This window comes from Alligator mississippiensis, chromosome 6, assembly GCF_030867095.1.
Source record: "Alligator mississippiensis isolate rAllMis1 chromosome 6, rAllMis1, whole genome shotgun sequence".
NCBI classification, from domain to species: domain Eukaryota; kingdom Metazoa; phylum Chordata; order Crocodylia; family Alligatoridae; genus Alligator; species Alligator mississippiensis.
The window spans coordinates 4,908,978-4,931,438 of record NC_081829.1 but is presented as its reverse complement, the minus strand read 5'-3'; the positions used below and the strand labels follow the sequence as shown (position 1 = coordinate 4,931,438).

The 22,461-nt window shown below is 47.4% G+C and overlaps 1 protein-coding gene across 13 annotated transcripts in view; it reads left to right on the top strand.

Annotated features, from left to right (window-relative positions):
* MACF1 (microtubule actin crosslinking factor 1) overlaps nucleotides 1–22,461 on the top strand; it is a 222,488-nt gene that overhangs the window by 177,849 nt on the left and 22,178 nt on the right. For 11 of the 13 annotated variants that reach the window (XM_059729557.1, XM_059729551.1, XM_014611131.3 and 8 more), the window contains 21 exons: nucleotides 945–1,186; nucleotides 4,859–5,065; nucleotides 6,662–6,781; nucleotides 9,334–9,441; nucleotides 9,850–10,068; nucleotides 10,768–10,971; nucleotides 12,940–13,171; nucleotides 14,374–14,600; nucleotides 15,849–15,971; nucleotides 16,091–16,192; nucleotides 16,662–16,763; nucleotides 16,863–17,036; nucleotides 17,145–17,300; nucleotides 17,455–17,652; nucleotides 18,356–18,484; nucleotides 18,798–18,971; nucleotides 19,868–20,023; nucleotides 20,158–20,364; nucleotides 20,491–20,610; nucleotides 20,841–21,010; nucleotides 21,265–21,424. In XM_059729557.1, coding sequence (XP_059585540.1) covers nucleotides 945–1,186; nucleotides 4,859–5,065; nucleotides 6,662–6,781; nucleotides 9,334–9,441; nucleotides 9,850–10,068; nucleotides 10,768–10,971; nucleotides 12,940–13,171; nucleotides 14,374–14,600; nucleotides 15,849–15,971; nucleotides 16,091–16,192; nucleotides 16,662–16,763; nucleotides 16,863–17,036; nucleotides 17,145–17,300; nucleotides 17,455–17,652; nucleotides 18,356–18,484; nucleotides 18,798–18,971; nucleotides 19,868–20,023; nucleotides 20,158–20,364; nucleotides 20,491–20,610; nucleotides 20,841–21,010; nucleotides 21,265–21,424 — 3,530 coding nt within the window. Of the gene's footprint in view, nucleotides 1–944; nucleotides 1,187–4,858; nucleotides 5,066–6,661; nucleotides 6,782–9,333; nucleotides 9,442–9,849; nucleotides 10,069–10,767; nucleotides 10,972–11,830; nucleotides 11,840–12,939; nucleotides 13,172–14,373; nucleotides 14,601–15,848; nucleotides 15,972–16,090; nucleotides 16,193–16,661; nucleotides 16,764–16,862; nucleotides 17,037–17,144; nucleotides 17,301–17,454; nucleotides 17,653–18,355; nucleotides 18,485–18,797; nucleotides 18,972–19,867; nucleotides 20,024–20,157; nucleotides 20,365–20,490; nucleotides 20,611–20,840; nucleotides 21,011–21,264; nucleotides 21,425–22,461 lie in introns of all 13 variants that reach the window. The other 2 variants (XM_019498838.2, XM_019498833.2) reach the window with 1 other exon arrangement.

The window sequence follows — 22,461 nt, the reverse complement described above, 5'->3', positions numbered from 1 at the left end:
GCAAGTCTCAAAGTCACCACTTCCTCGGTCAAGCTTCTGGTTTAGAAACCTGGCTGCTGTCAGCTGCAATAATTTGTTCAGAGGAGGCTGTTTATCCTTGAATCTAATTTCCTCTTGGACTCTTGAGAAGCTGCAGGAGTCGTTTCACATCTAGCTTGGTGGCTGATGTGCCTCGTGCATTCTTCCTGCTTGGTGGACCCTGAATGCCAAGGTCTCCAGCATGCTGCGCTGGCTGTAGAGCAGAAGTCTCCAAAGGCCTCTACAAGGCACTTGCTGGCTGTCTGCATGGAGCTGGCGTGTAATATAGGGTAGACACTTTTGTTTTCTAGTTTCCAGCTGCTAAATCACATGGAAAGCAGCTAAAAATATGCTAAGGACTTCCTTAATATTACTTTCCCATGTAAGCAGTTGCTGCCGTTGCCACGTGGGTGTGATTTGTTTATGAGGGGGAGGCGAGGTGATGCAAGGCAAGCTGTTGAGATGAAGACTATGCTGTGAACAAATGTGAGGACCTCTGCCTCAGACAAATCTTTATTACCAAAAAAAAAAAAGACCAGCACAGGTTTTTGGTTTCCCCTCCTCTCATGCAGGAAGAGAGTCATGTCTCTCTCTTGGTCCTGGAGAGACATGACTCTCTCTTTCTTTCATTAGTCAAGAACTTAGCAATGTTTGCTTTAGACTTTATTGCAAGTCCAAATGAAACAAGACTTTGCTCCTGGCTTCATTTCCATTGTGGGAACAAGCTAGGTGTTTCTGGTTGGCAGGAAAATATCAACAGCAGGAGCAGCTTTTTGCCTGTAAAAATAGCTTCTCGCTTGCACTGATCTGGAATAAAAAAGTAGCCTCTAAAAGTACCTGTTTAAAATAGCAGAACAACAAGTTGCTTAAAAAGAAAGCCCAGAGCTTTAGACATGCAGAACTGACTGTGCGTCTCCATCTTACAGGGGAGGAGGTGCTGCTAATACAGGAGAAGCTGGACGGCATCAAGACTCGTTACTCGGATATCACAGCCACTAGCTCTAAGGCGCTCCGGACGTTGGAGCAGGCACGGCAACTGGCCACCAAATTCCAGTCTACGCACGAAGAGCTGACAAGCTGGATGAGCGAGGTGGAGGAGGAGCTGTTGTCCAGTGGAGGGCAGTCGCCTGCTGGAGAGCAGATCCCCCAGTTCCAGCAGAGGCAAAAGGTGAGAGCTTTTTAAAATCAGCAGCCAAAGATAGGGGTGAGTGGTTCTTTGGAAGGAAAGGCACTGGGGGTGGGGCAGCTGCATATTGCATTGAGAAAACTTGTCAATGAGATGGAGAGGATATCATGTAGAATGAGACAGTTTGCTCATTGAGTACAATGATTGGGGGGTTGTGGAAGGGAAAAGTGTCAGTGCTTTGCTTTGGGAAACAACTGAGGGAAGCGGTGATTTTTCTGCATATAGGTTGCTGAATCGCAGACATCTCAAAGCTCATGTAAAGACCAATTAATGCATAAACAAAAGCAGAAAATATGTTGCCTGTCACTGTCTCCTTTCTACCACCTTCTTCCCATCAAAACCTTCCAGACCATGCAGTAAGCACTTCTTAAGGTCATCTTCCTTCCCCATCACTCTGTTGCTCCCTTCTTTGAAGCCTTCTTACAGACTCCCCAGGCACTAGTACACATGCTCTGGGGGTGGAGGGGGCGGCGTTTTAATTACAGCGGCTTCAAGAGCTGCTCTAATTAAAGTGCTGCCGTGTCCTGTGTATTAGTGTACCTGCGCTTAAAAATGGCAGCGGGGGTGCTTGAACAAAAGGTTGTTCAACAAGCTTTAGTTCAAGCGGCCCTACTGCCATTTTTAAGCATGGGGAGACTGATACATGAGACACAGGAGGCTGCTGGATGCAGTTGCCACGGTCCAGCAAACTCGATTAATTGAGTCTGCTCTGAAGTGCCGAAATTCCAGCGTGTCAGAGCAGCCTCCATGCTCGTGTATAGGTGTCCTCCAATTCCCACCCCGTCAAATTCAAATGACTATTCTTCATCTTCAAGGCCCTTCCTAACTGCCTCTCCCCAACTCCTCAGCCCTTGACTCTTCGCACATTCCCAAAGCATGTCAGTTTGGAAATACCCATTTGCCATTTCCTCTGAACTTCCTTCCATCCTGCCTCATACGGATGGAGTCCTCTCCCTCTGCCTGGCTGTGGTACAGGTATTGAAGGATATGTGCTATGCAGGAAACAATAGGTGAAGAGGAAAGAAGGGGTTGTGATAGCATTATATGTTAATGATCTGAATATAGATTGCAGAGAAATAAGGGAAAGCCTGGATAATGCAGAAAATGTCTGAGTCATAATTCCTTTTAGGCAGTGCTGGTAAGAGGTTCTCCTGGGGTAGTGCTGGGTGTCTGTTAATGACCCCAAGATCACATTTAGGTATGGGTAGAGGTCATTAGAGAGAGAGATGTCCAGTAATGTTGTCATTTTGAGAGACTTTCACTTCCCAGGTACACATTGCAGAACAAATGCTCCTAATAACAGTATAACTCACTTCACCCAACGGTCGCTAAGTCAGTGAGAGGTGATGCCATTTTAAACTTGAGTTTAAGCAGTGGCAACATATTATAGAAGCACCAGTTATGGGAACTAGCCTTGGACCAAGCGATTACAAGTTGACTTAAATTAAATGAAAGGATTAACACAAGACAGTCTGTAACCAAGGCTCACAATCCTCAAACAGTAGACTTGGCTAAAGCCAGCAAGTGAGTTGTTGCAGTCACCTGGATTAAGAAGTTTTAGGGGATTGAATGTAGAGGAGCCTTGGGCCTTCTTCAAATCAATCCAAGTTGCAATAACTATCTGCAACACATTTCCCCCGCTTTTTTTTAAACACTTTAGGGCAGAGCTGCTGACTTGACTGGACAAATACCCACCTGAAAAGGGTGTGAGCAGAGCACCTAGTTAAAAAGGATTGATCAGCAAAGAAAGCTATGTCAGAGAATTCAGAAGGTGCAGGGCGGCTGCTGCTGCTGCTAACGATGATTGTGATGAACATGAGGGTAAATGCAGTGTGGCGAATGAGTGAGGTTATGGGAATGGATATTGCCACATTCAAGGTGGAAGCAAAACTGAAAGGACTTGGTGTACTCAAGTCAGGGGGACTGGATAATCTTCACCCCAGACATCCAAAAAAAAAAAAAAATTGGCAGATGCAACTGTAGCTTTGGCAACAAGTATTTTTAATGAATTAAGCAAATTTGGAATGACACAGAGTGATGGGGGAATAGCAAACGTTACCTGTCTTTAAGGGTGATCCCAGCAATTCCAGACCTGTTAGTACAACCTCAATAGCACGCGTTGCTTAGAACAAATGTTAAAGGAAAGAATAATTGAAGACATGGAGGGGAGAGGAAAACAGGATAAAAGGCAGCATGGGTTTACAAAAGGTAAATCGTGCCAGGCTAACCTGATATATTAGCAAATAGAACTAATTTTCTAGAGGTAAGGGGTTGATCTACTTTATCTGGTCTTCAGTAAAACAGGCGCTGTGTTCCCTGATGGGAAATTATCCGTTCAGGTAGAGAAGATGACAGGTAGTACAAGAACCGTGCAGTGCAGAAGGAGCTGGCTAGAAGGGAGGTGTGCCGGTGGGTAGTGCTAGAAGGGGAAGTGTCAGGCTAGGGGGACGCTGCTAGTGCGGTTCCTCAAGGTCATTCCTGGGATCGATCTTATGTAATATTTTCCTTGTCTCAGAAAGTAGGAGTATACTTGTGAAACTTGCTGATGGCACATTGTCAATACAGACAGAAGTTGACAGCAAGAGCTCAATGATCTCATGGACTGGAGTAACAGGAATAGGATGAAGTCTTATAGCCTGACGTGCGAGGCCGTGCCCCGAAGTAGAAATAGCAAGAAGAGCAGTCAGGGAAGAGAAAGACCTGGGTGTAGAAGCCACTGATTGATTCACCGTGCGTTGCCACGTCGGCTTTGAGAAAGGGAAATACGATCAGTCACGGGTTTCCAGATAGAGCTAGGGAATCATTAATGCTGTTCCACAAGGCTGGGGGGGAGCTGCAATGCTCCATGCAGCTTTGGTCGCTCATATTCAAGCAAAATGGATTCAAACGGGAACAGGTGTGAAGAATGCTGCCAGGATGATCACGGGAAAGGGGAGCTGATCTTCTGTGAGAAAAGTAAAAGAGCTTGGCTTCTTTAGTCTGTGAAGCCTGTGGGGGAGATGTGACTGCTACCTACAGATGTGCCGTGGGAATGGAAGGGGGTGGGGTGGAGAGGAAGAAAACAAGAACTGTTGGTTAAAAGAGAAGGCTGGCACAAGGGCAGATGGGAACAAGATGGTCCTGAATACATTTAGGCTGAAAGGTAAGTGGTTCTGGCACAGCCTCCCAACAGGAGCGGTAGGGCAACTTCGTGTGACTCATTTTCAGATGGATCTTGACAGGCTTAAATAACACGGTTGCCAGCGAGAGCAGAGCGCTGGACTTGGTGGCCCAGGAGATTCCCATCCTCCAGGCCCTCTGCATCTTCATTCTTGCCTGGTTCCTGAGGGCTGGGTATGGACACACGAGCTTAGCCACTGTTAGTGATTTATAAAGGAGGAAGAGAGTCTGGTCTAAAGGTTTGGAGGCATCCATCTGGTCACACAACCGTTTGAATGTAACTGTTGTATGGCTGCCCTTGTCCTTCCTGTGGGGCCCCGGACCCTCTTGCCATGTAACGGTATTGCTCAAGCTCTGGTGAATAGATCCGTTGCAAGTCTTACAGCATCGGGGGAACTTGGCCCCAGAACTGTTGCAGAGGTAGCGGCCTTTTCTGTGCAGTAGGTGAAAGTAGACTGCACAGTACTCGGTATGCTCTGTATGTGTGGGTTTCAGGAGCTCAAGAAGGAGGTCATGGAGCGCAGGCTGGTGCTCGACACCGTGAACGAAGTGAGCCGTGCCTTGCTGGAGCTGGTGCCCTGGCGAGCCCGCGAAGGGCTGGATAAACTCGTGTCTGATACCAACGAGCGGTACAAGCTGGTCAGTGACACCATCAAGCAGCGAGTGGAAGAAATCGATGCTGCTATCCAAAGGTCTCAGCAGGTAATGCTCTAAAGCCAGCTTCCTCCTTGGGTAACACGCTGGGGAGAGGGGGTCTCCAGAAAGGCAGCTGACTCACCACCACTTCGGCCCAAGCAGTATGACTACAGCCTGAGGAATGAGCACTGCAGGCTGGGGGAGCCAAAGCAGAACGTAAACCCATGCTGAGAAATGAGCTCTCTTGGGAATCTGCGGGCTGGAACTGTGGACAGAATTGAGCTGGTTTCTCACCAGTCCAGCTTTGGGCTGTTTTGATGAGTGAACCCGGTGCCTTTTCGAGTTGTGTACGAATCTAGTGCTGCAGCTCTCGCGCAGACTGTCCAAAAGAGGTGACTTCCAGGCTCAGAAATTTAAATCCTCCGTTCTGCTATCATGTGGACTTACCCAGAATATGAATCTTGTTAAGTCCTGTTTTCTGTGGCTTGGACAGTGCAGTGATGACTGTGCTCCATGCCAGGGGCTCTGAGCCCAAGCAGAACGCACCCAGAAAAATGGCCGTATAAAAGAGGGGTTTCTCTCCCTGTGGAGAGAGAGAGAGAGAGCTTTCAAGGCATGGGTGGCTTGCTTTATTATATTCTGCAGTGCTATGTGGTCGGTGCAGTGCTGTTCTGTGCTTCAAAACCTGCTAAAGCAGCAGTACCCTGTTCCAGCCAGAGTCGCTCTTCAATGGCTGCCTGCGGTTAGTCCAATACTTATGGATTGTGTTTGCAAAGTTTAGAAAGTGCACTGAAATCTCAGTGAGTATTTGAACATTTAACCTTTTCCACAGTTGGCCTGTCTATTATGAATCACATGTATAAAACCTAGGGCTATTTTCTGTAATCTCATGCAAGGAGGGGTGCTGCCTCTTAAAATCTCTCGTACTGGGAGGAAAATGTAGTTTGTCACTGCAGTTTCACTGCATGAAAGAGTCTGGTCTCTGCTGCGGTCTGCACAAAGCCAGAAGCAGATGGTTGTCAAAAGGAGCAGCCTCCCTTTCGGCCATTTATCACTGTCAGATGAGGGGGCATCTCTCCGTGGAGATGTTCCCGCAGTATTGCTGAACAGTTATTGACCACTTAAAGTAAAGCAGCGGTTGTTTCTGCTTGGCATGAAAAAAACCAGGCTGAACAAACCTAAATCCATTGGGTAACTTCCTCCCCAGTCAAATGTACCTGTGAGTGTTGGCATTAAGGTCCTGTTTTTCCCTGCCTCTCTTGCCTGTATGTGGCATCTGCAGCTCAGTGCCCAGCCGTGTCCTTGCTCTGCGTGGTGTCAGACCTGCTGTTATGTGTGCATGCTGCTGCGTGTTTCCCCGGTGTTCTTGATGAACCCACACTGCTTTTATTTGGGACCTCGGTGTCTTGTGGACACTTTTGCTGAGTGCATACTGTGCTGCCCTGGAGAACTGAGCGTATGGGCACTTAGAGGCAGCTGTTACAGCCATGTGTGGAGTGGTGCCACGCTTCCCTGAGAGGCGAGATGCCCTGCAAGACCACTGTCCCTGCTGTAGCAGATGTATGTCGCGGTGTCGTGTTTGCTGGTGTGCCTGTATCGATGCCGTCCTCGCTGTGTGCTCCGCTAACTTGTTGCGCTCCGTCTCCTCTCCCTGTCTGCTAGTATGAGCAAGCTGCTGATGCAGAATTAGCCTGGGTGACTGAGACCAAACGGAAATTGATGGCCCTTGGTCCAATTCGTCTGGAGCAAGACCAAACCACAGCACAGCTGCAGGTCCAAAAGGTACGTGCACGGTGCATGCACTTCTTTGCCTTGTTACATGATGGAGTGGACAAGACCTTGCTAATTGTCCAGGGCAGTGAAGAGAAGAAAGTGCCTCATTGAAGCAGAGGTGCTGAGTCCAGTGGAAAAACTAATTGGTGCGTCACAAAAAGCAGAAATGAATTCACTGGCTAGAGCCAGTGTTGGAAAGGAAGCATGGATAGTTTATTAGCTCAGCTTTAGCTGGGGAAGAATGCGTTTGCTTCCATAGAGCACGACAAAGTATGGGCCAGCTCATTGGCCTGGGTGATTTGGGGTATTGGAAGGTGAATCATTTGGGTGGAAGGGTGGAGACTTTTTTGGGTGGATTGTAACATGATCTTACTTTGAAGAGACATGGTAGTTTTACGCAGCTGGGTCTGGAAACACCAGAGAATAGCAAAACGCCCATCTCCTCTACAAGTGACAGACAAGAACCTGGCCAAGGTCTGGAACGGGCTCCCAAGGGAGGTGGTGCTCTCCCCTACCCTGGGGGTCTTCAAGAGGAGGTTAGATGAGCATCTAGCTGGGGTCATCTAGACCCAGCACTCTTTCCTGCCTATGCAAGGGGTCAGACTCGATGATCTATTGAGGTCCCTTCCGACCCTAACATCTATGAATCTATGAAAAAATGGTGATTTAGACAACTAAGCATCACCTATCTAGCAGATATACCTGAATTTTTGAGTACCACAGAAACATTCAAATAGGTTAAAAATTACCTGTGTTTCGACACAAGCAACTCCTCACATGGAGGACTCTACTGCTTTAACCGCAGGCCTGCCATGCATCCCACTTCTACAAGCTTCCAGTTGTTTAGACCTCTGTTTTTAGACGCCTTTGAATCTATAAGATTCTGCACATTTCCTTCACTGGCTTATTAACTTCTGTCTTTGTACAACCCTAATTTAAGGGGGATAAAGCTCTGTGCAGATGTAATTATCTCTCTTTGCATTCCCTTTAGGGCATATAGACCATCTACAGTAATGCTAGCAAAACTTTCATCTACTCGCATGAATAAATGTGTGTTTGAGGTCCCCCCCCTTTTTGCAGATTCTCTGTGGTAGCCCACAGGGAGCTACTTTTCATGAAATGGTGGTGTGCAGAGTCCAGATGGAGTTGCATTAATAGCAGTTATAGCTCCATTTAATGCCCAACCACTGCTTGTGCATGCTCTTACTTTTAGCACCATATTGCACCCCTGACCCCAGACTGCGGCGTGTTTAGCCATCTAATTGACTCCCTGTTAAGTGTCTAGTACTGAACATCGTGGTTAGAGCTCTGTGGTTTTTAATCTCCTTTTGGGAGAGGAGCTTCATTTGGAAGCATCTAACATGGATGTAAAGATCTGGGTGTGAAGGTCACAAAAGATGGCAAATGTAGTGTCTATAGGGAAATGCGGCATTTGGTTTAACATGTAGTTAACATTTGCTTTTCAATTCCCGTTCCTTTCAATGGAGCATTCTAGTGGCTCTGGAGTCCCTCCTGACGTCCCCATTTGGGGCAAAGAGACATGTTGCCTCTTTAGGGAGTGATGACCACCTCATTGCAATGGAATGCATTGAGATTATAGAAGATTATAGACAAAAAAATACACTTGCTAAATAAGTTAATAACAGCTCCCTCAGGCATGGCTTCAAATGAAAGGTTCTGGGGGCTTTATAATAATGGAAACATAAATTCTTATTGGATTTTGTGAATTAAAAAAAAAATCATTGTTAAAATGGTGAGGGAATGAGCTGGCACATATGAAGGTAATTTGAGCTAGGCTTAGCTTCCAGCTCCTTGTGAGGATCTTGTTATAATCATATGACCCTTCGGGTATACATTTTATTTGCACTACTGCACCTTCTTCCACCTACAGTTTTGTCTCCAAGTACTTTGAAGTATTAAATAAAATCCAGCCTGTAATACCCCCATGAAACAGATTGCAGATGGAAAACCTGAGACCCCCAATGGTTTGACTTACCTAAAGTCTCACAGCAAATTAGTGGAAGGATTAGAAGTGGGATCCATCCAATACTTTGTCTCTCCACCTTTTCTGTAAGGTGCATAGAAGTCAGTCGGTTTCTCCTGGCTCTGCAGTTGCCTCTGGGGTTTTAGGAAGGATGCTTTCTGGAAGGCTGTAGTGGGTTCCTGATGTACTGCATAAATGAGTGTAAGGTGGACCCTGCTTTCTCTGAGTCCAACACAATCTCTCATTTCAACCATTTTTTTGCCCTGCTTTTGAAAGAGAGGGCAAGTTAGCAAGGAGAATACAACTCCAAAGCACAGTTGAGAAGGAAATGCAACTGTGTTACAAAGTTGGTTTTTCAGTGTGCCCTAGGACATCTGATCCAGTATTTGCAATCTGCCTCTCATCTGCTTGGTAGAAGTGGCCTCCAGTAGGTGAGGGGTCAGGCATCTGACTGCTTTGACAGAGCACCCGGTGTCCACTCCCCAGTACAGCCACCTTGGGAGAGCAAAGGGTTCAGTTGGAGATGAAGCTTATGGTTTATTCTGATTTTTCTTTTTGGAACATTTCCTTCCCACAGGCTTTTTCCATAGACATCATTCGGCACAAAGATTCAATGGATGAGCTGTTCAGCCAGCGAAACGAGATCTTTGGAACATGCGGGGAGGAACAGAAAGCAGTTCTACAGGTAAACCAGCGCCTCTGATGCACATGGGTATTGAGCAAAGGAGAAGGTTAGATCCTGCATTTCAAATAGATCTACTCCTGGCGAGTGATGCATTGAAGACGTGGCGTGGGAAGTGGACCATACAGTTCTTGCATCTGTTTCCTTGTTTCTTTTCCTTTTGGTTTTTAAATTCAACCCACCTGCAGTCATTCCAAACACTCCCACTTGAAATCTTTTTCCCATTTATTGGCTTTTTAATTGTGTTGCGACGTTTATAGGAAATTGCTTGTCAAATGATTTCTGATATCCAATATCACCCAACTCCACCACAAGTGTCTTCTACCACTTCTGTTTGCTCCCATTAGCTGGCTTATTTTCTTTGCTCCTCTGTCCAGCACCAACTCTGTGTTCTTCTCCCATCCCATCTAGGAGAAAACAGAGTCTCTGGTGAAGCAGTATGAAGCTGTTAGCCAGCTCAACTCGGAGCGCTATGCCCGCTTAGAGCGGGCACAGGTCCTGGTCAACCAATTCTGGGAGACGTATGAAGAGCTGAATCCGTGGATTGAAGAGACGCAGGTGCTGATTGCCCAGTTGCCCCCTCCGGCTATTGATCACGAGCAGCTTAAGCAGCAGCAGGAGGATATGAGGGTAAGGAGGGAGGTTTTTCACCTGCATCCTCTATACCTGGCAGAAAAGATTTAGCCAGGTGTGTAACAGGGAGGCCTCCGGCCAGCGGAGCTAGGAGTGGCCAGTCAGTGCGTTTTGCAGATAAGCAGGTGATGGGCAGCTGATCAAGAGCTCTTTATTTTGGGGCTTTCTGGCTACCTAATACAACAGCAGCACTTACAGATCTAGTCTGTCTCAGGTATTTGTTTCCTCCTGCAGTAAGCAGTTTTTAATTGACACAGACATTTTCAGTGCAAACTCAGCAAAATTTAATTGTCTTTGTATTTTGCCTTCTGGCTTTAAGATGGCCACAGCAAGGCAGTGCGTGGGGAGGAGCAAGCGTTCTGTCTGAGAGAGATGCACCTCCTTAGGGTCAGCCCCTCAGTGGTGTGGGAGCCAAGAACCGCTTGGTGGCGTGGGCCAAAGTGCAGAAATAACACCGGGGTATAGGAGAGTCCTCAAATGGCCGGACAGAACAAATTTCAAGTATGACCTCTGGCTGCGGTGGTGGGTGATACCTCGGAAATACCCCGGCACTGTGCACTTGAGACAGAGTTGTTCAGGATTTACCTGGAGTATCTGTATGAATATGAATTTTCACTCGAATGGACATTGTACAAAGTAACCATATCACGTGGATTCAGACTCAGACCACCCTATATCTGTGTTCCCATTCTTTAGCAACTGAGGGAGTCTATTGCCGAACATAAGCCTCATATTGACAAGCTGCTGAAAATTGGACCGCAGCTCAAGGAGCTCAACCCTGAGGAAGGTGAGATGGTGCAGGAGAAGTACACGACAGCAGAGGCCATGTACGCCAGAATCAAGGAGGAGGTGTGCCAGCGGGCTCTGGCATTAGATGAAGCTGTGTCCCAGTCCACTCAGGTACGTTTCTCCGTGCGCACAAAGCTTGCCCGGAGCTTGCCTTTGTGATTTTATTGCTTCCCCGGCCCTGGGAAAGCAGGCCAGGAAGTTTAGTTTTGTCCTATTACCATGACGTAGCATCAGCTGTGCTCAGAGAAGGTGCTTGTCAGCAGGCCGGGGCATCCGTGGTGCTCTGCACAGTACTTGAGGTAGAGGAGAAGGCTTCTGTTGGTAGATTTTGCAAATGCTGTGCTGAAAGCGCTGGATCCTGAGGGGGTAAATAGGGTTGTAAATTTTTACAGCCTCAATAATGTTCCTCATTAAAAAGGCTTTTTTTTGCATGTGCCCAAACTGGAAGGGTCCAGGGAGACACTAAGAATTGCTGAGAGAGCTGAGGCTGTTTCCTAATAAGGAGGAAGCTTCTGTGCGTGTAATGAACAGCGACAAGATCCTTTATATGGGAGAGTTAATCATCATCCCTTGTAAATGGGCATCTCCTGAGGAGCAGTGAAGTGGAAAAAAGAGCAGTGCGAAGGGAAGGGCAGGGATCGTGCAAACTGGAGTTCAGCAAGGATCTAAAGATCTTCTCTTGCATGCCCCGGGGATTAGAGGTTGCAGCTGTGTTTCAATAACTACAGTGACTGTAGCACAGTTTTTATGTCGTGTCTGGGTTTTTTTTTAATATCTGTATTGTTTAGTCACTTCTTTGGGTTTGCACTTGTATTAACTCCGAGTTTTTCCCCTCCCCCCCACAATACACTTCACGTCTCATCTCTCACTCACATTGTGGAATGTGTTATCTCTGTGTTTTGCTGCCTGTTCCTGTCTTCCCCACATGGTCCCATTTCATTGTTGTGTTGACTGCGCCCCACCATTGCAGATTACGGAGGTAAGCCTCACCAAGTTAGCCGCTCATTTACATACTCATTTTTTGGCCTAGCGTCGTAATTTATTTTATACCCAGGTTTCTAGTGTACGTTTCTATACAGCAGAATCTGCTGAGAACAACCTGTTGTGCTGAAATGACTTTCACGTTGAATTCTATCATTGCAATGCAGCCTGCAGCTTCACGTACAGTGAGCTTCTGCTTAGAACGAACATGTTCTGTACAAAGAGGATTTTACTGTAAAAGGGGTCTACGCTCACGCATACAACTTGCTGCCCTAGCTGAGCTGGGTTGGTTGGCTCATGCTTATTGCGCTAAACCGTTTTGCACCTAGAACCCCTTTTCTTCTTGTCGTTCCCTCTCTCATAATGACTAGCTGCGAAAATCACAGCGCCAGTCCCCTGGCCCATACAGCAAGTTAGACTACTAACTTCTCCTGATGCTCCTCCTTTCATTCTGACTTGCAGCTCTTCCTAGATTATCTGTAAAGCTAAAGTTAACAGGTGGCCAAGCCTCCTTCCTTTCCCATTAAGCCCAAGCATCTGCTTTTGCTTAGCTGAAGGCCTAGCACTTGTAGCACCCCATTGTTTTTCCCATTTGCATGCGTATACGCTTTCTACCGTCTTGCTGCAGTTGTGTTGGGATGGCTCCTAGGCTAGAATTGCACTGGGCTCTGGTCTGGACCAAACGCACGCACACACATTTCCACCTGCGTGTTTGCACGCGTATTGGACCTGGTGTGATTCGGTCCTGTTGCACATCTCCTAATTGAGGGGTGCCAGGTATGCTGGAATCGGGTGGTTTGCGGGATAACGACACATCGCTGCTGTGTTTGGTTCATGGCTTTGTTTGTCTATTCTGTACGTTGATCTAGCTGCGATCTTGTCTAACTCGGCATATATCGCTGCGAGTGACAAATAAAACCAGTGCCAGGAATCGAATTGGAAGCTGCAGGTGGAACTGGTATTACAGGGAGCGATATTTCTCTCTAACCAGATAGAACGCTGAGTGTAATGTTCAGGGCATGCTGTGCTTGGTGGGAATAATGCAGTCCTGCTTAATCAATCTTATCTGACCTGCCTAATGGACATGCCTCTCTCCAGTTCCATGATAAGATCGAGCCAATGCTGGAGACGCTGGAGAACCTCTCCTCTCGGCTGCGCGTGCCGCCGTTAATCCCTGCAGAAGTCGATAAAATCCGGGAGTGCATCAGCGACAACAAAAATGCCACAATGGAGCTGGAGAAGCTGCAGCCATCCTTTGAGGCGCTGAAACGCCGTGGGGAGGAGCTGATTGCACGGTCGCAGGGAGCGGACAAGGACCTTGCAGCGAAAGGTATGGCTTAGGCATCTCAGGCATGTTTGGTTTTTGCATTTTTTTTTTCCCATATGCCATATTTCCCTGCGTACCACACCCCCTAAATATGATGTGCATCTTGTTTTTGGCAAGGCAGAAGAAAAGATTTTTTGAGAGTTATGGCTACATAGAGCAGGGATAGAGCCTGATTTTCAGCTCATTCATCCTCCCAAGACTGGTCTCCGTGGGTGGATCTGTGATTTTGAAAAGAGCTAAAAATCATTTGCAAGGCTGTGAAATAGGAGAAGAGAGACCAGTCGCAGCTAAAAGATAGCAAAATTGCCAGAAGAAAGGTTAGCCTGATCAGTGGAACATCAAGACCATTAGAAAGCGAGATGATCATTAACACCTGAAGAATGAAGAACCATTACATCAATTGACTCCCTCAGCTGCCTGAATAGAAATGCCACTGCTGCTGTGGGCAGGAATCAAAGCAGAGTGCTTCTATTCCAGTCAGAAAATCATCTTCTCCATTTAAGACATGCACCCTAGTTTTGGGGAGCTGATTTTTGGGGAAAAGGTTCACATGCTATGCAATTCAATATAGTAGTTGTTATGGCAAGGGTGGTGTGTTTTATACCTGTAGGCTGCCCTGATTTATTTTGATTCCTAGGGGAATGGTATTGAGAGGAGCCTTTGGCTCAGGAATAGGTTCAAACCCAGCCCATTTCAATGGTAACCACACGCTGTTCCTGTGTGACAGCTCTCGGGGGCCAGTGGGATGCAAGATGTTGATATCAGCTCCGTCCCTAATTCAAGGGGGCAAAATGTCCCCATCGCAGAAACCCAGCTGACAGTAATTGGCACCTTTGCTGGCAGTCTTGACAGCAAGCCCACAAGCTATCCGAGTGCAGAGATTTCATGCTAGAAGGAGAGAAGGTGGAGTTTGATTGGAGGGAGCGTACGGGCAAATTTGTCCTAAAGTTGCCCATGGTAGCGCTGTTCTGTGGCTATATAAAGGTTTTGTTGCAGTATCTCGGCGTTTTTCATATCCTCTGGCTTCTTTGTGAATGAATATCTGATAGTCTTGGCCATCTTGAACTCTTGTTCGAATGTTCTGTCAGATGTTTCTAGCTGTGAAGCATTTGTATGCAAATACTTTGGTTAGTAATCGGGTTTTCTTGCTCACAACAGGATTAGAATAAGGAGTCCTTACTCACTGTGGTTTGTTTTCCCCTCAGTAATCCAGGATAAATTGGATCAGATGGTGTTCTTCTGGGAAGACATCAAAGCTCGAGCAGAGGAACGTGAAATAAAGTTCCTTGATGTCTTGGAACTGGCGGAGAAGTTCTGGTATGACATGGCAGCCCTCCTGACAACCATCAAAGACACACAGGACATTGTGCACGACCTGGAGAGCCCAGGCATCGATCCATCCATCATCAAGCAGCAGGTGGAGGCAGCAGAGGTGAGGAGCACGGATATACGTTTCCACGTGAGGCCTGCCTACCATGTGGTTTGTGGCCACGTTGTGCTTGCAACCAGACATTGTTACGGCAGAGCTCTGTGGACCCTTGGCGTGGCTACAAACCCCATTACACAGAAATAATGGGAGAACCAGGATAAGAGCGGTGCAGGATTTCATGCTTTTAACAAAAGAAAATACCCAATCCTGGAACAGGGCTAAAATCATTGGAAAACACTTCTCTGGTAAATAGTCAGAGCTGTACTTGACCCCTGCTCTCCATCGCGGTTGAAACGATCTGGTCTCTGCTCCCTTCCTGGATTGGAGACACTGGAGAGCTGGCTAGAGCATGTGGCACACTTCCATTCTACTTAGACTGAAGATGACTAAGGAACTGCATGAACCTGGAGAGGAGGGTTGCTGTTTAGTTATTTCAGATCACGCAATAGAAGCCATTTGGGCTGTCTGCATGCTTAACCCTAGTGTAACTTTTGGGATGGGAAGGGGGGATTATTGTTTGTGCTTTGTTTTCACCTACACCTTGTTCCCCCGTGTATATGTCCTTGTTGTTTCCATTCTGTAGCCATGCCTTTGGTTTAGGACTACCGGCTTTCTCTCAACTCAGTGGTTCTTAGTCTCTTTGGAGTTGAGGCACCCTCCACTCCTTTTGTGCACTGAGTGGCACCCAATTTCAGAAACTAATATTACAGTGCTTACTTCCTTGCAGAGGGGACTGGCACAGGGAATGGGGGACTGGCCGGTCAGGGTCAGGCTTGAACTTGTGCATATCTGTTTATCTCTTTGTACCTCACTGACTGCCTCTCGCTTCAGCACTTCCTTCAAAGGATCTTGGAGCTCTGTGGCACCCTGGTTGAGACTCACTGCTTTAAACCCATTTCATTCCTGCTTTTGTATAATACAGCAAAAGCAATCAGACTTGCAAAGAGTTTCGCCCCCTCTTGAATTCAGCCAAATTAGGTGCTTTATTTTTTTTACCTTGTCATTCCCATATGCATGGCGGAAGCAATGGAGGATGAACAGTTACACCAGCAGCTGATGAAAATGCCAATTTGTTGCTTAGCATGGTGCACACATGATGTGTAGAAGGCTGCAAGGGTCTCTGCCTTCAACCAGATTGAAAAGTATTAGTGAGGGGGAAAGGAATCTGCTTACTTCTGCACTGCTGTGTGTGATTTTCCCATGAAATAGCATTTAAGCCTCTATCTCTTTGTTCATTGTGCCTGCCTGCAGACAATCAAAGAGGAAACGGATGGCTTGCATGAAGAGCTGGAGTTTATTCGGATCCTTGGAGCTGATCTAATTTTTGCCTGTGGCGAAACTGAGAAGCCGGAAGTGAAGAAAAGCATTGATGAGGTAGGAGGCAACAACAGTCCTGTTTCCCACCCCCCACTTTAGCTGGAAGTCCTGTGAAAAGTAGCATGGATTCTAACTGAATAGCTTAATGGATTTGGGAATAATCCCTTGTCTTCCAGATGAACAATGCATGGGAAAACCTAAACAAGACCTGGAAGGAGAGGCTAGAGAAGCTGGAGGAGGCCATGCAGTCTGCTGTGCAATACCAGGATAATCTGCAGGTAAGAGGCACATCTTTAGGTAGTGCTGAGAAGGCCCCAGGCTTGGGCCGGCCTCTCATTTTGCTAGGTGCTGTACAAAAAGATGATCTTGCCCCCAAAGAGCTTCCAATGTATGTCCAACCCTGCACACAATGACTAGCTGAAAGGAATAGAAATACATGGTTTCAGCATTTCTGCCACTGCTTTGTCTGCAGCAGAGACTTGGCCGGCATCCACCCTCCTAAAGGGTTACACACTTCCAAAGAGAAAACAGCACAGTGTACCTGAGCCCTGGCAGTGTCTTCTGTTGGGTGGGAAGGATGAAATGAGCTGGCTGAGCATTGCAGTGGCCGAGTACATGCGTTGTCAGCCTTTTTACTCCGAGAAAGAAGTCTGTTGTTTGTCGCCCACCCTGTTCTTCTGGCAGCGTGTGGAGCTCTGCTTTTCCCTGCCCTGATGCTGATATAGGTTTGGTTTTTCCTCATTTCAGGCAATGTTTGACTGGCTGGATAATGCCGTGATTAAGCTGTGCAACATGCCTCCTGTTGGCACTGACCTCAACACCGTGAAGGAGCAGATGAATGAGATGAAGGTACGCCTGCAGTAAGACCCCATTCTCCATTGCTGCTCTCAGGTGGCAAAGCTCAGCTTCCAGCAGCTGGGTATTTATTTCCCCCCTTCTCTTTGACAGGAGTTTAAATTGGAGGTTTACCAGCAGCAGATTGAGATGGAGAAGCTTAATCACCAGGGCGAGCTGATGCTAAAAAAAGCGACGGATGAGACAGACCGAGACATCATAAAGGAGCCTCTGACAGAGCTGAAACATCTCTGGGAGAACTTGGGCGAAAAGATTGCCCACAGACAGGTAAGGTGAAGGGGGGGGCTCCCAAATGCTTGAGGGCTGAAGTTGGCTGGTATAGCCTCCTCCTCTGCCACCATCTTGATTGGCATTCTCGTTGCTATCTTGGAACAGCACAAGTTAGAGGCAGCTTTGCTAGCGCTTGGTCAGTTCCAGCATGCCTTAGCAGAGCTCATGGCCTGGCTGACCCACACCGAAGAGCTGTTAGATGCACAGAGACCGATCAATGGTGACCCAAAAGTCATTGAAGTGGAGCTTGCAAAACACCATGTAAGTACCTCCTTCTGTTCTTGTAGGAACCGTGTAAGTACTTCCTTCTGTCTCACCAGACAGTGAAGGATGGGAGCTGACTTCGGTTCTTGGCTGAGTGCTGGACCTAACAGAACAACTGAATGCCTAATGTTGCCCCAAATGCCTTGAATAGGTGCTGAAGAATGATGTGCTGGCCCACCAGGCAACGGTAGAGACGGTGAACAAAGCCGGCAATGAGCTGCTGGAATCCAGCGCAGGGGATGATGCGAGCGCCCTGAGGAACCGCCTGGAGAAACTGAACTCGTGCTGGGAGTCGGTGCTGCAGAAAACAGAGGAGAGGGAGCAGCAGCTGCAGTCGACGCTCCAGCAGGTGCGCCGTGTTCTGGAGACAGAAACCTTCAAGCTTGTGGCATAGAGGGTCTGCTTCTGCTTGGGGTCTCTGTTTCCAGAGTAAAGAGCAGATGTGAGAGAGAGACCTTGTTTTCAAGACTGGTAGTTGCGTATGTGTGTTGGTACACGTGCACACAAACACGCACGCACATTTAAAATGGGTATAAACGCCATTCGTGAACTGTCCTGACATAATAATGCAGTGAGTTGCAAGCACATCAGGGTTTAAACCTGCCAAATGTCAAGGTCCCAAATTGGGAAGTTATAATGGTAGCATGGTTTAGCTTACCTCATCTCAACACCTTGAAGTGCCTTGTCTTTGTTGTGTGTTACCTCCAAACTCTCCCTGCGCATTAGTTACCCGAGGTAAAAAATGCTCCTTTGTTAGTAGGAAGGCAAGGCTACATAGTGACACGTGTCTTAAAAAGATGAGTTACTTTATCTTTCCAAGCCAAAGGTACAGTTTTGTGGGGAAGCTCCGTCTAGGAGCAGCCATCTGTCTTTGGAAAATCAGCTGTGTTCGTGAATTTGCTGAGATGATGGTATTGTTACAGAGACAAGGCACGCACCCTCATTTTTTTTAATATCTTAATGAATTCTTCTCTGCCTCTTCATCCAGGTTAAAAGCCTGATCAATGGCTGAGGGTGTCATCTGATCCATTTCTGATTGTGTTCTCTAACAGGCCCAGGGTTTCCATGGTGAGATTGAAGACTTCCTCCTGTGGCTAACAAGAATGGAAAGCCAGCTGTCTGCATCAAAGCCCACAGGAGGCCTGCCTGAAACTGCCCGTGAACAACTCAATGCCCACATGGTAACGTCTCAGTAAAGATTTTAAATGTCCCTGATTCACAAAGGTTAATGTTAGGTCCTTGTTAGGTGGCGTTGCCTGATGGGGAGTGGGACAAGCCTTTCTTTCATCTTTCATTCCTTCCAAGGTCACAGAGTAGCCCCGAGTTTGCAGATGGAGGCTGGTATCTCAGTGATAAATGTGTGTCTTTCGGAAGCATTGTGATAATTGCATCAGCGTCACTTTGCTGTCTGTTCTGAACCTAATTTTTCCATGATCCTGGGTTCCAGTCAACTTTAATTCCCCTGACATGGTATCTCTGCTCATTTTGGGGTAGGAGCTGTATGCCCAGCTGAAAGCCAAGGAAGAGGTGTACACTCAGCTGTTGGCCAAGGGGCGACTGATCTTGCTGAATCGTGATGACTCTGGCTCTGGCTCCAAGACCGAGCAAAGCATAGCGCTGCTGGAACAGAAGTGGTGCTTGGTCAGCACTAAGATGGAGGAGAGGAAGGTAACGGTTTGCAGTCAGATGTGATCTACTTCCACTGTCGAGGAGTTTATTTGCAAGCCAGGCTCCTCACTGCTGAGGAAAGAACGTGGGTCTCTTGCCATAGGCAGAGTCAGCTGTGCGTCAGGGACCTGGGGTTATTTTTCCGATCCAACCCATGAGATCAGTTTGCTCTGCACTTGTATATACTTAGCATTCTTTCCAAATGAGATAATTTGGTGGATGCTTGAAACCAAAGCAACATTTGCATAGACAGTTACAAGAACAGGTTAAATTGGTGTTCCTGCAAATGAAAGTAAAACTAAAGAGGACTGAGGTAGAGACAGGGACAAAGAGGGAGGGAAAGAAATCGCTAGGACAATTAAAAGATATGAGAACATCATCCAGTTCGGAAAGGCAAAGATGCCTTTCTCCTTCTCGAGAGACAGTGAGCCAAACTCCCTGCTGACCCGACTGCTGTAGCGGCATGTTAATCAGCACTAAAATAAAACGAGGAAGGCTGTGGCCTCTGCACAGGTTCAGTTCCTGGCACTGCAGCTGTCCTTGAAATGTCATCTCCTTTCCACTGCCTGAACCATTGTTCACACAGAGATCTGTTTCCCAGGAAGCCCTAGCGGTGACACTACCGCTTGTGTGTCGATTATGGAGCTGCCGCCTCTTTTGTGTACAATTCTTGTCTGCTTGTTTCCGAAGTAACTGATTGGGAAACAGCCACTTGCATTGAAATCTCCTCTTCTTTGCAAACAAGTCATGTTCCCTAGTTGAACTGATGAGGCTCCCATTAGAGGGTTCATTTCATCAAGGATACAATGCATGTCTTTGTCTGCAAAGCCTCAGATTGTGAACTTTGTCGCTCTGTTTTTTTTTTTATTTCTTCTTCCCCCCTTATTAACATGCAGTCAAAGCTGGAAGAAGCTCTCAACATGGCAACAGAGTTCCAGAATTCCCTTCAGGACTTCATCAACTGGCTCACCCTGGCAGAGCAGAGTTTAAACATTGCCCCTTCGCCCAGCCTTATCCTCAACACGGTGCTCTCCCAGATAGATGAACACAAGGTAACCTTGATATTCAGGAGCTTTGGAAACTTCTAAAAGCCTGAACTGTGCTCAGGTCAGTCTTAGATGCAAGATGCTAGGAGACATTTCCAAGTTTTTTTCCCCCCTTGAAATGGGAACCTCCGCTCTTCCAGGTTTTTGCCAATGAAGTGAATGCTCATCGGGACCAGATCATCGAGCTAGATCAAACAGGGAACCAGCTGAAATTCCTCAGTCAGAAGCAAGACGTGGTTTTGATAAAGAACCTACTGGTCAGCGTCCAGTCTCGCTGGGAGAAAGTCGTCCAGCGCTCTGTAGAGAGGGGCCGAGCACTGGACGATGCTAGAAAACGGGCCAAACAGGTGAGATGCCTAGAAATGGGTGTCATGGACCCAGTCTCCTCCAGCATGGAGGGCAAGTCCGTGGGAGATCTGGAGAAGGACATGGATGCTGAGTTCTCACTGCTCTCTCCTCTCCTGTCACTGCAGTTCCACGAAGCATGGAAAAAGCTTATTGATTGGCTGGAAGATGCTGAGAATCGCCTGGATTCTGAGCTGGAGATTTCCAATGATCCAGACAAAATCAAGTTGCAGCTCTCCAAGCACAAGGTAGGTTGTTCGAATTGCAGCTGGAATGAAACGGTGCCTTGTAGCTGGAGAGGGTGGGAGTCACTGGAGATGCAATGGAAGTGTCCTGAGGCTACAAAGCACCCTATAGCAAAACAGAAGACCCTACAGTCGCATCTCAGGTAGAGAGCTGTGCAAGAGGGCTGTTCATCCCATGCCTGAAGGTTTCCTAAAGATGTTTCCTCCCTTCCCTTCTCTCTTTGTGTGCTCAGGAATTCCAGAAGACACTCGGTGGAAAGCAGCCTGTTTATGACACCACGATCCGGACTGGGAGAGCCCTCAAAGAAAAGGCCCTGTTGCCAGATGACACTCAAAAACTGGACAACTTGCTGGGAGAGGTTCGAGACAAGTGGGATACTGTGTGTGGCAAGTCTGTGGAAAGGTGCGTCTCAAAAGAACGTCCCTCGCCATCGTTTCTGCAGGCAACTTTAGCTACACAATACCGTTATAGAAGTGAGAGAAGAGAGGGGCTAGTCCTGTGGCAGCTGATTTTCTACAGTGTGCTATCAGTAGGAGATGATAGAAGCAGAGCATTGGGAAGAGGGGTGAACAGAAGGATATTTTCCTAATTCGGATACAAGCCGCATTGATGTTTCTGACTTAGAGTTCATGTGCGCTTTGCTGCTTTCTCTTCAGGCAGCACAAGCTGGAAGAAGCCCTGCTCTTCTCTGGCCAGTTCATGGATGCACTGCAGGCCTTGGTCGACTGGCTTTATAAAGTGGAGCCACAATTGGCTGAGGATCAGCCTGTCCATGGTGATCTGGATCTGGTCATGAACTTGATGGATGCCCATAAGGTAGGAATGAAAATTACCAGCTGTTCTTCAGAGCTCTTGTTCCCCCGCAGGTAACTGCAAGGCTTATACTAGTATCTCAGTCCAGTGTGCACTACAGAGGTTCATGTCTTACTTATGCAGCTTTGGCTGTAATGCACCCGAGTAAATGCCTGGGAGACCAGCTTGGGAGATCATGCTCTTAGGTAGGGACTGGTTGGGTTTGGCCTTGGATTTTATCAGAGCGTTCTCACTTGGGCCTCCAACAAACGTTCAGTTAAAGGCGCAGCGGGGTCCAGTCTCAACAATTGTGCCTCCTGCCATACACTGATCAGCTGAGTCGGGTCTTCCAGTTCTGGGAGCTCACTGGCCACACCTTCGATTTCCAGTGTGATGGGAACCTGCCCCAAAATATGACGCGTATTGTGTCATCATTTTGTGGCTTATTCCCTGCTCTGTTGCACCATTCGTTGTATGAATGTGTGGCCAGGTTACTACTTAGGACATGATTAACTGGTTAATCACATCTTAAGTGTGATGTCTGCCAGGAACCTTGGGGGGTTCTGTCCTTGAAAAGCGGCTCAAGTTGGTATCCTTCTCCTGGCATTGCTTTGGGTGCAATCATCACTGTGTTTCGAGTTGGCACTTTTGCCTTTGGATCAGGTCTTGTCAAGTCCCAGAGGTGGGCTCAGGCTGGGTTATAAGACTTGCCATCTTTCAGGTCAGAGGTGGAACCAGGGCTGCTCCTAGCAGCCTTTGGAGATTACCTGTTTGGAACGTAAAAGTTCCCATCCTGCTCTAAGAAACCAGAAGGGAGTAACCTGCGTCTCCAGGCACACTTTCTCTCCCTGTGCGCACATTGTAAAGCAAGTGCGGGTGTTCTCAGTTTGGTGTGTTGTGTTGCTCAGGCTGCCTGTGGGATCACATAGCCTACTGCCTGTGTCATCCGAGTGAGAGTGGACCTGAAACACACGCCCAGCCAGGGCTGCGCTTTGTGTGACCAGCTCTCTTTCAAGGAAAATAAAGGGACAAAGCCAGAATCGAAGCATTTTAAATAGGAT